Source organism: Vulpes vulpes, chromosome 2 (assembly GCF_048418805.1).
Source record: "Vulpes vulpes isolate BD-2025 chromosome 2, VulVul3, whole genome shotgun sequence".
NCBI classification, from domain to species: Eukaryota; Metazoa; Chordata; class Mammalia; order Carnivora; family Canidae; genus Vulpes; species Vulpes vulpes.
Genome location: NC_132781.1, coordinates 16,350,905 through 16,370,105, shown reverse-complemented (window position 1 = coordinate 16,370,105; position 19,201 = coordinate 16,350,905). Strand labels below are relative to the sequence as shown.

Genomic DNA, 19,201 nt, shown 5'->3' with positions numbered 1-19,201 from the left:
AGAGAAAGAGAGAGATTGAGATCACATCCTTAACCATTTATCTGTTGATAGACATTTAGATTGTTTCCATATCTTGGCTATTATAATGCTGCAGTGAATACAGAAGTGAAGATATTTCTTTGAGATCCTGTTTTCAATGCCTTTGAATATATATATACCCAGAAGTGGAATTTCTGGATCATATGGTAGTTACATTTTAATTTTTTGAGGAAACTCCAAAGTTTTCCGTAGTTGCTACACCAATTTATGTTCCCACCAGCAGTGCACAAGAACTTCCTTTTCTCCACATTCTTGCCAATACTCGTTTCTTCTTGAAAATAGCCATTCTAGGGATCCCTGGGTGGCGCAGCGGTTTGGCGCCTGCCTTTGGCCCAGGGCGCGATCCTGGAGACCCGGGATCGAATCCCACATCAGGCTCCCGGTGCATGGAGCCTGCTTCTCCCTCCGCCTGTGTCTCTGCCTCTCTCTCTCTCTGTGTAACTATCATAAATAAATAAAAAATTTAAAAAAAAAAAAAAAAAAAAAGAAAATAGCCATTCTAACAGCTGTGAGGTAATATCTCATTGTGGTTTTGATTTGCATTTCCTTGATGATGAGGGATGTTGAGCACCTTTTTCATGTATCTGTTGGCCATTTGTATATCTTTTTTGGAAAAGTGTCTATTCAAGTCCTTTCTAAATTGGATTATTTGTTTTTTTTTAATAAAGATTTTATTTATTCATGAGAGACACAGAGACAGAGGCAGAGGGAGAAACAGGCACCCTGCAAGGAGTCTGATGTGGGACTTGATCCCAGGACTCTTGGATCACACCCTGAGCCAAAAAGCAGACTCTCAACCATGGAGCCAGCGCCCCAGTTGGATTATTTGTTTATTTCCTATTAAGTTGCATGAATTCCTTGTATATTTTGACTATAAATTTGTCAGATATATGGTTTTGCAAATATTTTCTCCCATTCCGTAGTTTGTGTTTTCATTTTGCTGATGGTTTCCTTTGCTGTGCAGAAACTTTTCAGTTTGATGTAGTCCCACTTGTTCATTTTTGCTTTTGTTGACTTTGCTTTTGGTATCAAATCTGAAAAGTTACTGTCAACACCAATGTCAAAGAGCTTATTGCTTATGTTCTAGAAGTGTTACTCTTTTTCTCAAGATTGCTTTGGCTCTTTGAGGTCTTCTGTGGTTCTATACAAAGTTTAGGAATATTTGTTCTATTTCTGTGAAAAATGCCACTGGAATTTGGATAGGAATTGCATTGTATTCATAGATCACTTTGGATAGTATGGTATTTTAACAATATTAATTCTTCTAATCCACAAATAAAGAATGTCTGGCCATTTATCTTCAGTTTTTTAAAAAATTAATGTTTTATGGTTTTCAGTGTTAAAACCGAAAACTCCTTGGTTAAATCTATTCCTAATTGTTTTATTTTTTTAGGTTTTATTTATTTATTTGAAAAAGAGAGAGAGCATGAGCACAAGTAGGGGGCAGAGGCAGAGGAAGAAAGGGAGAGAGAAGCAGACTTCCTGCTGAGCAGGAAACCTGATGTGGGGCTTGATCTCAGGACCCTGAGATCATGACCTGAGCCAAAGGAAGATGCTTAACTGACTGAGCCACCCAGGCACCCCTGTATTTTATTTTTTGATGCTATTGTAAATAGGATTGTTTTCTTAATTTCTCTTTCTGATGGTTGGTTGGTTGTTAGTTTGTAGAAATTTCTGCAACTGATTTTTGTATATTGATTTTGTATCCTGCAACTTTACTGAATTTATTAGTTCTAACAGTTTTTTGGTAGACTCTTTAGGGTTTTCTATATTGTATAAAAGATCATGCCATCTAGAAACAGTTTAACCTCTTCCTTTCCAACTTGAATGCCGTATATTTCTTTTTCTTGCCTAAGTGATCTGGCTAGGATTTCTAGTACTATGTTGAACAAAAGTGGTGAGAGTGGACACCCTTCTCTTATTTCCTGATTGTAGAGGGAAGGCTTTCGGTTTTTGACTATTTAGTATGATGTTAGCTCTGGGCTTATCATATATGGCCTTTATTATATTGATGTATGTTCCTTCTTCCTCCTCTTGGAGGCAGCATATATTTGGGTCTTTTTTTTTTTTTTCTTTTAATCTGTTCAGTCACTGTGTCTTTTGTTTGGAGAATTTAGTCCATTTACATTGAAGGTAATTATTGATAGATATGGACTTATTGCCATTTTGTTGACTATTTTCTGGGTTTGTTTGTTCTTTCTTCCTCTTGCTTTCTCCCTTTGTCATGTGATTTTTTTTTTTTGTAGTGATATGCTTAAATTTTTTATTTTTATTTTTAAGAAATCTCTACACCCACCCAATGTGGGGCTTGCACTTACAACTCTGAGATCAAAAGTCGTTTACTCTGCCAACTGAGCCAGCCAGGTGCCCTTCTAATGATATTCTTTGATTCCTTTCTTTTTATCTTTTGAGTATTTACTACTGTATGTTTTTTTTTGTCTGTGTGATTACCATAAGGCTTATATAAAACACCTTATAGCTATAAGTCTATTTTAAGTGATATCAACATAACTTCAAAGGTATATAAAAGTTCAACATGTTTATACCTCCTCATTGTGGATATCAAAATTTACATTTTTTTAAATGATAGTCACACACAGAGAGAGAGAGGCAGAGACACAGGCAGAGGGAGAAGCAGGCTCCATGCACTGGGAGCCCGACGTGGGACTCGATCCCGAATCTCCAGGATCGCGCCCTGGGCCAAAGGCAGGCGCCAAACCACTGCGCCACCCAGGGATCCCCCAAAATTTACATATTTTTATATTGTGTATCCATTGACAGATTATTGTGGCTATGGTTATTTTTAATACCTTGGCCTTTTAACCTTTATATGAGAGTTATATGTCTTTTACCTACCACCATTACAATGTTAGAGTATTCTGAATTTTAGTGTATATTTACATCTACCAGTAAGATTTGTTTTCATGTTACTAATTAGTATTCTTTCATTTTGCTTGAAGAACTCCCTTTAACACTTCTTATAAGGCCAATCTAATGTGATGAACTCCTTTCACCTCTTTTTGTCTGTAAAACTCTTTGTCCTTCCATTCTGAAGGACAGCTTTACAGGATAGGGTAAAGTTTGGTTGGCAGTTTTTTTCCCCCCAGCACTGTGAATTTATCATACCACTTTCTTCTGGCCTGCAGGTTTCTGCTGACAAATCTGCTGATAGTGTCATGGGGGTACTCACTATTCCCTTGTGTTAGTTGATGAAAGGCAAGATAGTTATTTCTAGAACACCACAATAAAACTTGTCACTCAGAAAAGAATGGGAGGTGGTAGAAGTGTTCCTTTATTTTCTTTTATTAGCATTGTACATAATAGGTTAACACCTGAGAGCACAATGCCCTAGAGGAATAGGATACAGAATAAATGTTTTTACTTATTCATTATTTATAGTAAGTCATCCAAATTCTATAAAATATTTGAAGCAACTCATAACTAAAATACACTTATATTTTAGGAAAATGAGAAAAGATTTAAAAAATCATGTAGTATTGTGGAAGTCATAATTATTTCAGAAATATGAAGATCCTTTCAATGGAGATATATGGAGAGAGGATGGGGGATGTAAAGTAGCAGTAGACCGTAGATTATGACTCATCTGTGTGTTATGAAATCAACTTAGGAGGTCACTACTGGTATTTTGTTTAAAAAGAAATTAGAATAATGTTGAAAACATTAGTCTTTTTTTCACATAAGTATTGTGAAATTATTTCAGTTCTTTGTCTCTTTGTATATGTGTACTACATCTTGTAGAAATGTATTTTGTATTCTGGGTCATAATCAAAATAGTTAAAGTCATTACCTTTGTGAGTGGACAACTACAGAGGAGATGAATCATAGGGCAAATTCATGGGGGTGGGATAGTGGCGAAGGGCAATGTAAGGTCTCTCTCAAGGTAGGAATTCAGGGGATTGAATATAAAGGGATAGAGAGTCAAAAGGGCAAGCTACCTGTAAAGGAAGGGGAGTGGTGTGTATGATAAAAATTACCTTTATATCACAATTTTGTTTAGAGCCAAGTTTATCTAAAGCTGTTATATATTCAATCCATTCATTGTCCTATGTATGACCTAAATAGCCCTCGGATAGCAAGGCTGCTAAAGAGTTTTTAGTTTAGCTTTTTGGTCCTTTGTAAGGAATAATATATTATTTCTTGTAAAAGACTGAGTTATAGACCAATTGATGTGGGTTCTGGGTAGGAATGAGACTGTGGTTGTTTGCATAGTAATTCTCAAATTTGTCTGCATATTAGAATCTACCCCATCACTTTTTTTTAAAAACCCATCCACCTATCCACCTCCTTTCTGGTAGCCATCAGTTTGTTCTCTGTAGTTAGGAGTCTGTTTCTAGGTTTTGTTCTTTTTTCCCCACTATAATTTTTTGTTTCACATATGAGTGTGAAATCATATGGTATTAGCCTTTTCTGACTGGTTTCACTGGCATAATACTCTATAACCACATTCATGTTGTTGCAAATGGCAAGATTTCATTATTTTTTATGGCTGAGTAATATTCTATTGCATATATATTTTATTTATTTATTTATTTATTTATTTATTTATTTATACCACATCTCCTTTACCCATTCATCAGTCAGTGGACATCTGGGTTCTTTCCATAATTTGGCTATTGTAGATAATGCCACTTTAAACACCTGGCTATTTTTTTAAAAATTACAAGTATCAGCCCGTTCCCCAAAATAACTAAGTCATACAGTTGGGAATGGGACACAGGTGTTAGTATTTTCAAAGCTCCTAGGTGATTCCAAAGGGCAGACAAGTTTGAGTCTTGCCTAGCTCAGAATTATTCCTAGTCTACAGAGTCACAGAAGCACAAAGTAATTTTAAGGTTGTCCTTGAGTTTTAGGTCTACCTTTGATTACTTGAGGCAAAGTGTTCAATTTCTAAGGGATTTTCTCTTTCAAATTTAATTCAGGCTTATTGTACTCATTTCATTGTTGTATAGTTTAATGGGAAGTTTGCGTGACATAAGTTCTTGACAGTCCAATAAGAAGGAGGAAAAGAAGCAGAAACGAGAAAAAAAAAATCAAGTAATAAGGAAGCAGGATAATTACCGAAAAGCATTCCAGCTTTTAGTGTCCAGATTTTAGTCTGAATGATCATTTCTTATTAAAGGGAACCATTTCTTTGGAAAAATAACTGATTGCAGGTCTGGGAAAGGAAATGTACAGATGAGCCTAGAGCATCTGGTGCTACAGAAATAAGGAAACTAACAAAGACTCCTACCAGGGATGCATCAACAGGACTCAAGAGCCTACTTGAAGAGGCTCCCATCATACATGAAATAATTAGGGCATCAATAAGGATAATAATTACAAGGAAGTAAGATGAATTTAATGTGTGTAAATCCAGGTGTACAAAATGATATAAAATTATTTTGTCAAGTGAACCAAATCATTGTTATGAAAAGTGGTAAATAAAGGGAAAGAATAAAGTAATTATCCTGCCTTTCTGTATGAACTCTACCACTGGGTAATCAAATACTACCCAAGAGGAAGTTTCTCTTTATAGAAATATTCTAGTAATGAGTGAAGAAGGAATGATAGATTTATATATAAAGAGTTTATAGTCCCTGATGATTTGCTGAGTCTAGTTATTATGTATAAGTATAGCAGGTAATAACACAATTAGAGAACTACTTATGCATAACACACCTCCCAATGGAAAGTACTAACATCTGTATAGTGGTTTTGCCAAAAAACAAAAAACGTTAATCTAATCAAGTCTTTACAGTTCTACAACCATGGTGATATAATTAGCAAAATCCAGAGTGGAAAATATCTAAGACAAATCACCTGGGGATGATGATGATGATGATGATGATTATAAAAGACGTGGAAGGAGAACCTATAGATAAAAGATGATCTAAAAGACACATCAACAAACTGTAATGGGGACCCTACTAATTCCTGATGCAAAGTCTTAAAAAAATTTTTGACATTTATGAAACATTGGAAATTTGAACACTGTTTGATAATATTAAGAAATTATTGTTAATTTTCTGAGAGTCATAATCATGTTTTAAATGTTTTTAAAAAGAAAAAACATCTTGTAGAAATTCATGTTTAAATCTTTATACATGAAATAATCCGATCTTGGAATTTGCTTCAAAGTAATAAGAAATGGGAGTAAGGATAGGGATATGGATGAAATAGGTTTGCCCATTATTGAAGCTGGGTGATGAGTATATGGGAAAACCATCACATTACTCTGTTTACTTTTTATGTTTGAAAATTTCTACAAATAAAAGATTTAAACAAGTAAGAAAAAAAGCAATTCAGGTCTTATTTCAATTTTCTGTGCAATTTAGGTATGAAACATCAGTATTCCTCTGTGGTGAAGAAAAATCCTCTGATTTTTTTCAGGAGAAAAAAAAGGCCAGGAGAAAGAAAAGTTTACAAGTACAATTGCATACTAAAAGAACTGAGGTAAATAATGATCTGGAAATATATATTTTACTTTTTAGTGTTGTTTTTAGCTTTCAAACATTCCATCACAATTTAGTTCAAGTATTGAAATGTCACAATCTTTTATTTCTTTTTAAAAATTTTATTTAAATTCAATTAATTATCATATAGTGTACTATTAGTTTCAGAGGTGGAGTTCAGTGAGTGATTCATCAGTCTTAAATAACACCCAGTGCTCATTACATCGAGTGCCCTCCTTAATGCCCATCACCCAGTTACCCCATCCCTTCACCCTTCTCCCCTCCAGCAGCCCTCAGTTTGTTTCCTATGATTTAGAGTTTCTTATGGTTTGTCTCCCTCTCTAGATTTGTCTTGTTTTATTTTTCCCTCCCTTACCCTATGTTCCTGTTTTGTTTCCTGATTTCCACATGTGAGTGAGGTCATATGATAATTTTCTTTAATTTACTTACTTTGCTTAGCATAATATCCTTTAGTTCCATCTACATTGTTGTGAATGGCAAGATTTCATTTTTTTGTTAGCTGAGTAACATTCCATTGTGTATGTGTGTGTGTATATCTATATATTCCCCTGCTCCTCCTGTCCCTTTTCCTCCTTTTCTTCCTCTTCTTTTTTTTTTTTAATATAACAAGCAACCCTTTCAGAAGAATATGACATTTCCCCCTTCTTTCTCTATTACACCTTTATTTGTATTACTGTGCCCTCTGTTAATACTTCTCTTGTTGTAACAATGGCTCTAGGGGTTCCTTGGCTGTGGCAACATAACTTCATTCTTGGCCACCATCTTGCTCCGTGTATGGTCTTCTCCCCTGTGTTTGTATCTCAGGTCTCCTTCTACTTCTATAAGCTGTCATTGAGATCTCATCTTGAGATCCTTGACTTTGTTCCATCTGCAAAGATCTTTTATCCAAATAAAGTCATATTTACAGGTTCTGAGGATTAGGATATGGGCATATCTTTTGTGGGGCTGCCATTCAACCTACTATATTCAATATATGATGTATTTAGATACACTCTCTATTTTGTGTGGGCAATTTCTCCCAACTGTTTTTTAGATTTCCTTTTTCCGGCTGAATCTAATCTGCAGTTTAATCTGTCTATTGAGTTTTAATTTTAGTGCTTATATTTTTTACTTACAAAAATTTTATTTGGTTCTTCTCATAATATCCCTCCTTTAGTGTTCTTTGCTCACATTCCATAGTTGTTTCTAGATATCCGATAAACCTAATATAAAATCCTTGAGGGATCCAAATCTTCTGTTTATTGCTTTATCTGATTCTCACTCATTAAGTTATATCTAAATCTGTGGGAATCTCATGATGAGTCTAGATTTAGAGTATCCTTTTACAAGAGAATTTGAATTCGCTTCTGCCCTGCACTTCAGAGGTGTTACAAACATGGGACCACTTTTTTTTTTTAAGATTTTATTTATTCATGAGAGACACACAGAGAGAGGCAGAGAGATAGGCAGAGGGAGAAGCAGACTGGAAGCAGGGAGCCTGTTGTGGGACTTGATCCCAAGACTTGGGATCACGCCCTCAGCCAAAGGCAGACATTCAACCACTGATCCACCCAGGCATCCCAAACATGGGATCACTTTAAATGAATTTTTTGGTTTCTCTTTTCCTATCCCATATATTTAGTGTAGATTTGAATTCTGTGCTCATATGTGGCTAGAGCTATAGTTAAAACTAATCAAGAGAAGTATTCTTTCTTCTCTCCTTTTTTTTCCAGCCTAGAGCTGAGACAAAGATAAATTTTACTTTGCATACTTCTTTTGGGAGATAAATTGTTTTGATTTGTTGTTGTATTTTTTTTCCCTAGGCTACTTCTGGTGGTAACATTGCCTTTTTAAACTTTTGCTCTATGTGAGATCTCAGGACCAATTCTTACTGATCTTCTATGGTCTTTTTGTAGGGTCTTCTTTCTACATCCTACATGGTCTTTAAAAGACAAGGCTCTAGATTCCATGTAAAATTGAAGATACCTAATATTACAGTTCTCATTTTCTTAAGTGATGCTTTCTATCTATCTACTTGCCACTTTTGAATCATGTTTATACATACATATTAAGGGGATCATTTTCTCAGTCATAAGAATAAAGCATAGCTACCTGTGTTATTTGAATAACATTTTTGGTTCTTTACATTATTTTGCTCATATAGCCAAAGCCTATATATATATAGCCTAGAATCTGGTGGTCTTGTCTTCACTATACCATAGATTTTCCCTGCTTTGTAAAATCCATTATTATAAATTGACACAATATTAATTAGATGATTTAGTTGCATACTTAGAAAAATGTGGCTTTGCAAAAAAATTATTTTTTTTATTTCAAATTTTAGTATATATAAACTAATTTCATTACAAAAAGCAATTTTGTATCAGTAAGGAACCTAGATATGATATGATGAGCCTATCTTTTGAGAGGTTTATTGTCCAATAATGCTGGTTTATTAATGTGATCTCAGCTACCAACATTCTTGTATTTGGCTCTAGTTTGCCTCTTCCTCAGTGAAGATGTCAAAGAAGATGACTAGGAAAGAAAACTGTTTATTCAAGTTGCCGAATCAGTACAGCATTCACAAGACTTTATCACCCCTTTGTACATCTTCCTCAGTTATTGGGTATTTAAATAATTGTTTTTTTTCCCTAATTGTTGCATTCAGATTTGAGGTTTTTCTTTTTGGAATCATCTATCCTTTCCACATAAAGTGTGCAAAATAGTTTGTGCAAACTAAAAGTATGCTCTTAGGAAGGTGGTGTAGAGCTGAGCCCAGTGTATACGGAAATGAAGGACTTAGAATTGAGTCCTAATTAACCTCATATGCTATCTTAGGCTCTTGTACAATTCACTTTATATCCCTGGGCCTGTCTCCACATCTGTACAAGAATCTTATACTAGATGGACTCTTGAGATTTCTTTTAACCCTAACCCTAAATCTATGATTTCAGTTATTTATATGTTATAGGATTAGATAAATCATCTTTTCAAAATGTTTTTACTGGCAGATTGTGGAATCTGGGATATTTGTTATTCAAAGATATTCTTGTTTTTCCTTATTTTATAATAACTTTCTGAAAATTTGCTGTGACTTGAATTAAGAGTAGTAAAAATTGGACCACAACCAAAGGATGGTGGGTCATGGGCACGACTTACTGACTAGGGTAAATTCTGCTCCCTAGAACACCTAAAAGAAGCAAGGTGGGAATTCTGGGATGAAGAATGTGTGATTCACTATCACTTGGACAGTTCTTTAAGAAAGGTTTTTACGGAGTAAGAGACTGGAGAATCTCAAGCCATTACTAGGTTTGCCAATACTTTAATGGAAAAATGGCATTGTGTATGGTTTTGATTTGTCTTTGTGCTGCTTTCTAATGTGGCTATTTCTTTGACAGGAAAAGGGAAATGATTTCTAGCCTCTACAAGACATTATATAATGAAGTACCTCAAGGACACTTATACTCACAAGAATAAGTGGTAATAATAGGTTCTAGAATTTCTTGAATAAATTTCCTGATTGTGTGCTTTTTAAGGAATTGTTTCAGTGGTTAGTGTCTCTTTACTCCTAATGGCATATGATATCAACTAATATTACATGATATGACAAATGCTATAGCCTGTGAGCAAGCATAAGTAAACTAAGTATTCATGAATATCTTCTGTTGTATTGATGAGATAGGCAAAATATAACATATGTGCTTATTCTAGTTCAATTTTTTTTGGAAAAATGTCTGATATTATATCTAATGAATACATTAGTAAGCACTGGAGTCACTGATTTTACTGGGGTTTAGTTCTTGGTATCTTAATATTAAGAATCATAGTACTAAAAAAAAAAAAAAAAAGAATCATAGTACTCTTCTATTCTTGACACTGAGCTCTCCCATATCTTGGGCTTCTCCTCTGTATTTAAGGGAATCATTTGGCATAGTTTTCCTCTTACCTTAACTCTGGTCATCATATTAGGCATTTTTAAAAAGTAATCTGTAGGGGAGCTTGTGTGGCTCAGTAGGTTAAGTGTCTGCCTTTGGTTCAGGCCATGATGGCATCAAGCCCCGCAATGAGCCCTGCATCGGGTTCCCTGCTCCACAGGGAACCTGCTTCTCCCTCTTCCTCTCCCTGCCACTCCTCCTGCTTGTGCTCTCTCTCAAATAAATAAATAAATATTTTAAAAAATAAAAATAATCTCTATGCCCAACATGGGGCTCAAAATCATAACCCCAAGATCAGTAGTTGCATGCTCTACTAGCGAGCTAGCCAGATGCCTTTATATTAGGTATCTTTTATACCCCAGTTTTTTGGGATATAATTAAGATATAGCACTATATAAGTTTAAGATGTGCAGCATCATGACTTGACTTGCATATACTATGAAGTGATTTCCATAATAAGCTTAGTTAATATCCATCATTTCATGTAAATACAGGGGAAAAAGGAAAACATTTTTCCTTGTGAGGAGAACTCTTAGAATTGTAAACAATATCTATGGCCTTCTGTATTGTCTCATTGGTGAAGATGCCCTTCATGAGACTAATACCTTCACTCTCAGTTTTCTTTCCTTCAGTTTTCTTCTACTTCTTCAGGGACTATGTCAATTTAAAAGATATATTTATTTTAGAGGGGGGAGCAGTGTGAACAGGAGGAGGGAGGGGTAAAGAGAGAAGAGAGAGGCAGAGAGAGAATCTCAAGCAGACTCCCTGTTGAGTGTGGAGCCAATGAGGGGCTTGATCTCACAATCCTGAGATCATTACTTAAGCCAAAACCAAGAGTTCGACTCTTAACTTAGTGGGCCACCCAGGGGCCCCAGGCCTATGTCAATTTTATCCTCCATTTTTCAAAGAAGCTTCTTGAAAGAGTTGTTTTCCTTAATTACTTATTTACTTTCCATCTCACTGAAACCTTATTTCCATTTCTAATATTCTATTAAAACTCCTATTATTAAAGTCATTATTATCAATATTTTAGTCTTTCTCTGGATTTACTACTGTCATCTATCACCTTTGTTTTTGAAAACTAAGTGTAGTATCCACTGAATTAAATTCAGTTCAGACATTTTTTGAGGATCTATCCTGAATTAGACATTGACACTAAAGAACAAAATATCTTGCCCTCTGGAAATTGGCAGTTTAGTGAGGGATATTAACATGCAAACAGTCACAATATACCAAGAGCTTTGACTGAGATACATACCAAGTGATAGGTGAGCACAGAAGGATTCAACATTCCCAGGGAAAGTTATGGAAGCCTTTACCATGTGAATTTTGCATGATTTTTTTCATGATTCGAGAGTTCTTTAGGAAACTTAAAGACTTGGAGGCCATTCACTTTAGACATACCTACATAAGTCATGAGATTGATTTTAAAGCAGAGAATTAGAATAGAAAGATTTACTCCTCTTTCTTCTTTTAGTGATTATTGTTTTTCTTTGAGAGAGGGTGTAGGGGAAATAAGATAATTATTATTTGCATTAACTAACTGCTTAGGTGTGTGTGTTTAGCACTTGAGAAGGCCCGTAAAATTTTCAGTAAAATTCAGAGTGGTAAGATTTATGTGAATGATCTACCAACAATCCATCACACCTTCAAGATTTTTTATTTTATTTTTATTTTTTTTATTTATGATAGTCACAGAGAGAGAGAGAGAGAGAGAGAGAGAGAGAGAGAGAGAGAGAGGCAGAGACACAGGCAGAGGGAGAAGCAGGCTCCACGCACCGGGAGCCTGACGTGGGATTCGATCCCGGGTCTCCAGGATCGCGCCCTGGGCCAAAGGCAGGCGCCAAACCGCTGCGCCACCCAGGGATCCCACCTTCAAGATTTTTATAAGTGATTTGGAAATGCAAAAGACACTAAAGACTATTTATATTGATGGTAAGTTTTATGTTTGCATTATTAGTTTAAGGTCTGAAAACATAGATGTAAGTTATATTTTGGTCAGGTTAATTACAAATCATAGGAAAGCTAAGCTTTATAATGCACTATAAAACTTTTTTTTTGCACATTTATGATAATGATAATAAAAAATTGGGCTCGGGTACCTAATAGGGTTGTTAATTAATAAATTGGATTATGACATACTTTCATCAGCATTTGGCATTTTTAAACTTTTAATTTTTGCTAATTGTATGGGATAGGGATGACAGGGAAAATTTCTTAAGGCAAAAATGTTAAGTATTAAAGAACAGATTAATATATTTAATTATATTAAAATTAAGACTTTAATTTATCAAAAGACACCTTAAAGTAAAAAGATAAGTTACTAACTTGAAAATATCTGCAATTCACAGAACTGGCTAAGGATTAGTTTATAGAATGTGTAAAGAACTCATACAAATCAGTAAAAACAATGGACTAGAAAAGTGGGTAAGACACATGGACAAGTGTTTCACATAAAAGACAATGTGTATAGCCAATAATCATGTAAAAATATATTCTGTCATCATTAGTCAAGGAAATGCAAATCAAAATCCTAATAACTTCAATTAAAAACATCTAGAAAAGGAATTATTCTTTTGTAGTTAGTGTTCAGTACTTTAATCAAAGAAGTAGATAATAGAGAACTAATTACATTTACAGACCATTCCAAGCTTGTTAGGAGGAGAGACAAGTTTAGAATAAAAATGGTAGAGATAAGTTGAAGGGGTGGTCAGAAATAAAATAAATTCAGTACACATAAATGCAAACTAATACTTCAAGGTTGAAAGTATCAAGCTGCTCAAATATAAGATGTGGATTTATTATTATAAAAGATTTGTAGGTGGAAAATCCTAGGAGAGGATGTTACCACCAATAGAATGTTACTAAGCAATCTAATAGTATTGAATTTGATGAAGTTTTGGAATATAGGTGAGGTTTGGTGGGGTGAGGTCCAGCGCTAACTACCAAGAAAGAATTCTTGAGATGTCTTTGGTGCAAAATGGTGGTTTTATTAAAGCATGGGGACAGGACCCATGGGCAGGAAGAGCTGCTGCCCCCCGCCTGTGAGGCATGGCTGATTATATACCTGGAAGTTGAGAGAGGTACTCTCTAAGGAATTTTGGAAGCAAGTTTCCAGGACCTTGAGGGGACTAGCTTATTGTTGGGAAAAGGTCACTTATTATTGTCTAATAAAACCTTAGTCATGAGACCCTTCAGATGTATATCGGTGGGCCATGTACTTGGGGAGTAAAAGCCAACATGTACCTTGGGGGTTTAGAGATAAAGGAAATTTCTAAAGGAAATTTTATATGTTAAAGTGGACTTACAGGATCCTGGGGGTCGGACTAAGACTGCCTTTTGCCCTTAGCAAAGTATTAACATCGAGGCAGTTGAGTCTGTAGAGGAATGTCCCTTTGCCAGTTTCAAGGACTTGTCAATGTGCTGCCTTGGGCTCATGCCTTGTCCTTAGCTAGCCCTGTGTTCCTGCATCAAATTGACAAGTTGCAATAGTGTGCATGTATACATCTGTCCATCTGTCCAAGTCACTACAACATTTTTTGAGTGTCTACTGTAGTCAGCTTTCAGAGGGTATAAAAATAAAATAATAAATATAAACCAAACTTTTAGAAACTTTTAGAATCAGCTCTATTTTTTCTGACATGTTTATCTATGTTAATTGTCTTGACTTAATTTTTTGGAGATTTATATTAAGATAATTATTCAAAGTGGAAAAAATTTATTCTCTGAAAGTACAGGAGAAAAAATACAGAAGAAAATAAAAATTATGTGTATTCTCTCTACTTAGAGCTGAATTTTGGCATTTTTATATATATTTCTCTAGGATTTTTCTAGGGTGTGTGTGTGTGTGTGGTATATACACATGCCAGGAACACATGATTTTAAAAAATATACATGGACTCACATGCATACAGTTTTGTTACCTTTTCCTATTAACATTATATGTTAGTCAACTTTCCATATAATAAATAAGCATAGATCCATTTAAATGGCTGTGATTTATTCTGTGGGACAGATAAAAAAAAATTGTTTTGAAAAATAACCTCTATAACAAATAATCTATATAAATATGAGTTCTTTCTAATGTATTTGCGCTTATAAGTAATGTTTTCTCTTTAGCTCATCAGACAAAAGATAGCTAAAATTGAAATTGCTAGGTGAAAGAATGGAAATTTTAAGGTTTTTAAGTAATATTATTATTAGAAATTCAAAACAATAAAACTGTAGAACTTTAGATATTCAAGACTTTATTTTTTAAAGATTTTACTTATTTATTCATGAGAGACACAGAGTCAGAGAGAGAGGCAGAGACACAGGCAGAGGGAGAAGCAGGCTCCCTGTAGGGAGCCCGATATGGGACTTGATCCAGGGTCTCCAGGATCATGTCCCGGGCTGAAGGTGGCGCTAAAACCACTGAGCCACCCGGGCTGCCCTATTAAGACTTTAGATGCAGTTTCTTCCAATTACATGGACTTACCATTGGAGAAACTGAAGGATAGAAAGATGAAAGTCTACTCCAACCTATTTTATCATATTTGTTTTTATTCTAATTCCAGTGTAGTTAACATGCAACGCTATATTAGTTTCAGGTGTACAATATAGTGATTCAACAATTCCGTATATTACTCAGTGCTCATCCAGATAAGTGTACTCTTAATCCTCTTCATCTATTTCACCTATCCCCCATCCACCTTCCTCCTGGTAACTACCAGTTTGTTCTCTATAGTTAAGGGTGTTTCTTGGTTTGTCCTTTTTTAAAAGATTTTATTTATTTATTCATGAGATACACACACACACACACACACACACACACACACACACACACACACACACAGAGGCAGAGACAGACAGAGGGAGAAGCAGGCTCCATGCAGGGAGGCCCGATGTGGAACTCGATCCTGGGACCCCAGGATCACGCCCTGAGCCTAAAGCAGACGCTTTAACCACTAAGCCAACCAGGCATCCCTTGGTTTGTCCTTTTCTTCCTCCCTTTGTTCATTTGTTTTGTTTCTTAAATTTTGCATATGAGTGAAATCATATGGTATTTGTGTTTTTCTGACTGGCTTATTTTACTTATTTTATTACTCTTTAGCTCCATTCATAGTTTTGCAAGTGCCAAGGTTTCCTTCTTTTTATGGCTGAATAATATTCCATTGTATATACATACTACATCTTTTTCATCCATTCATCTGTTCACAGACACTTGAGTTGCACCCGTAATTTAGGGATGCACATACACCTTTGAATTAATGTTTTCATATTCTTTGGGTAAATACCCAGTAATGTGATTACTGGATCATATGGTAATTCTATTTTTAATTTTTTGAGGAACCTCCATACTGTCTTCCACAGTGGCTGCACCAGTTTGCATTCCCAAAAACAGTGCATGAAGTTTCCTTTTTCTCCACATCATTACCAATGCTATTTGTTTCTTGTGTTTTTTAATTTAGCGATCCTGACAGGTGTTAGGTGGTTTTGATTTGCATTTCCCTGATGATTGATGAGCATCTTTTCATGTGTCTATTGGCCATCTGTATGTCTTCTTTGGAGAAATGTTTGTTCATGTCTTCTGCCCATTTTTAAATCGGATTATTTGTCTTACTGGTGTTGAGTTATATAAGTTTTTAAAAATATATTTTAGATACTAACCCTTTATTAGATATGTCATTTGCAAATATCTTATCCCACTTTTAGTTTTGTTGAGTCTTTCCTTCACTGTGCCAGCCATCTTTTTATGTTGATATAGTCCCAATAGTTTATTTTTGCTTCTGGTTTCCCTTACCTGAGGAGACATATCCAGAAAGATGTTGCTGTGGCTAATGTCAGAGAAATTACTGCCTGTGGTATTAGGATTCTTATGGTTTCAGGTCTCTCATTTAAGTTCTTTTTTTTTTTAAGATTTTGTTTATTTATTCATGAGACACACACAGAGAGAGAGAGAGAGAGAAGCAGAGACACAGGCAGAGGGAGAAGCAGGCTCCATGCAGGGAGCCCGATGTGGGACTCGATCCCAGGTCTCCAGGATCAGGGCCCTGGGCTGAAGGCGGCGCTAAACCACTGAGCCACCCAGGCTGCCCTTGTTTATCAATTCTTGCACATTTGTATAAATATTTTTATAGGATAGATTTCTAGAAATGAAGCAGCTGGGTCATAGGATATGTGTATATCCATAGGAAAATGGTTTATGTCATATTATTCATTGTTCAGCTCTACTGGATATAATTGACAAAATTGTGTATTTTTAAGGTGTACAACATGATGATTTGATATACATGTTAATTGTGAAATGAATACCACAATCAAATAAATAACACCACCCATCACCTCACATAGTTACTTGTGTGTGTGTGTGATGAGAACACTAGTCTCTTAAGATCTTTCTTAGCAAATTTCAAATATACAATATAGTATATTATTAACTATAGTCACCATGGTGTATATTAGATTCCCAGAACTTGTTCATCTTATACCTAAAGTTTGTATCCTTTGACAGACATCTGCCCATTTCTTCTGTCTCCCAAAATATACTATATAGGTGTGTGTGTGTGTGTGTGTATGTATACATAGACACATAGTTATATAGATATCACATTTTTTTTATCTGTTCATATGTTGGTGAGCACTTATGCTGTTTCTATTTCCTGGCTATTGTGAATAATGCTGCAATGAATATGGAGTGCACATATCTCTTGAGATAGTGCTTCTGTTTCCTTGGAGATATATATAGAAGTGAGCTTGCTGGATAATATGGTAGCTCTGTTTTAAAATTTTTGATAAAACTTTGTAGTTTTCATAATTGACTATACCAATGAATTTTTAAATTATCTACATATTTTATAGTTTTATTGAGGTATCATTGACATATAAAGTATATAATTTGAATATTTTGACATATATATATACTTGTGAAAATTCAGTACTTCTTATACCCACCCCTTTGCAAATCCTCATTCTCTCTCCACAAGCCCCCTCAGCACTCCTTAAGCAAATACTAATTTGCTTTCTGTCATTACGGACTAGTTTTCATTTCCTAGAATTTTATGTAAATGGAATCATGTAGTAAGTACTCATTTTTTTAGTCTGATTTCTTTCATTCAGCTTAATTGTATTGATATTAATCTATGCTTTTGTGCATATGACTTTATTTCTTTTTTTGCTAAGTGGCATTTTCTTATGGTTATAACCATAATTTGTTTATCCATTCACTAATAATGGACATTTGGGTTGTTTCCAGTTTTTGGCTATTACTAATAAAGCTGCTGTAATCATTCATTTGTATGTCTTTGTGTGATGATATGCTTTCATTTATCTTGGGTAAATGCCTGGTGGTAGAATGATTGGGTCATATGGTAGATATATATTTAAACTTTTTAGAAACTGCTAAACTGCTTGCAAAGCAGCTAAATAATTTTACATTGCCTTGAGCAATATATGAGAGTTCCAGCTTCTTGTCATTCTTGCCAATCCTGGAATGGGTGAGCCTTTAAAAACTGTAGTCATTCTAATAGGTGTATTATCTCACTGTGGTTTTAATTTGCATTTCCTGAATGATCAAATGATTTTGAATATATTTTCTTATGCTTATTTGTTATCTGTATATCTTCTGGCCATTAAAATGTGTTTGCATTATTATTATTGCATTTTGAAAGTATATAGTCTGAATACAAGTCCTTTACTGGATATGTGATTAGTGACTATTTTCTTCTAGTGTTTGGCTTGTCTTTCAAAAAGCATAAATTCATACTTCTATAGAAGTCTAACCTACCATTATTTCTTGTATGGATTGTGCTTTTGATGTTTTGTCTAAAAACTTTTTGTTTAACCCTAGATCACATAGAAGTCAGAAAACAAAGTAGTTAATTGAAATTTGTACAGATGTTTCATTGTCTTTTGAAGGAAAGGAGAAACCACTCTCAAGTTATTATACTGAAAAAGAAGTTTTGAGGCAGACAACTTGACAAACTTTCCAATATTAGAGAAAGTATTTCTGTGGCTTAGAAATGAGAACAACTAAGCCTTGTCAAATTCTCTGAAGGTAGAAGCCTGCAGACCACTGGAAGCCCTGAAATGTTCTTTTATAGGCTATTTAATTCAGATGACATTTGAAATGTGTGTTTATAATAATTTTCTTCTGAACGTAGATAAACCCTTTCAAAGTTAGCCAAATTTACTAAATGATGAGGGAAACGACTTCATAGTTAATTTAACTTGAAAAATCTTGAAAAATTCAGATGTTCCTTGACACAGATCTATGCTTATCTAGGAAATAGGATTTAAGAACCTGATTCTGTGTTTTGTCACACTTTGTAAATCTGGATTTTTTTAGCTCTAGTTGCTATTAGAGATGACCTATGCATTATCATGCAAAAAAAGTCATAATTTTAACTTCTCATTCAAGCCAATCAAAAATTTCTTACTGAAAATTTCATTAGTACTATTTAGATTTCTTGTTTTTCTTCTTTTAAGAAATAGGCATTACTTTTTACCTGAGAAATGAGATGGTTTTGGGGGGATAAGGATTGGTTTAATATTGTGCAATATTTTGTGCATTTGATTTAATGCATTTTGTTTATATGTGTATGTAATTTGAGCGAGAGAGAAGAGAGAGGAAAGGAAAGGAGGAGAGAGGGAGATAGAACAATGTGAGGCACAACTTTCATTAGAATCTCAATTGGATCCATAATCTCCCCTAAAACCCTTGGTATAGAGGGCTTTTCCCTAAAACCCTTGATATAGACGGCTTTTCTAGAACTCAATGAAATCAATCCTATTCTT

The 19,201-nt window shown here is 34.7% G+C and overlaps 1 protein-coding gene across 1 annotated transcript in view; it reads left to right on the top strand.

Moving 5' to 3' along the window:
* Positions 1–19,201, top strand: part of EFCAB13 (EF-hand calcium binding domain 13) — an 82,636-nt gene that overhangs the window by 11,504 nt on the left and 51,931 nt on the right. The window contains 5 exon segments of the mRNA XM_072744532.1: positions 6,376–6,492; positions 8,990–9,117; positions 9,890–9,981; positions 11,992–12,066; positions 12,293–12,361. Coding sequence (XP_072600633.1) covers positions 6,376–6,492; positions 8,990–9,117; positions 9,890–9,981; positions 11,992–12,066; positions 12,293–12,361 — 481 coding nt within the window.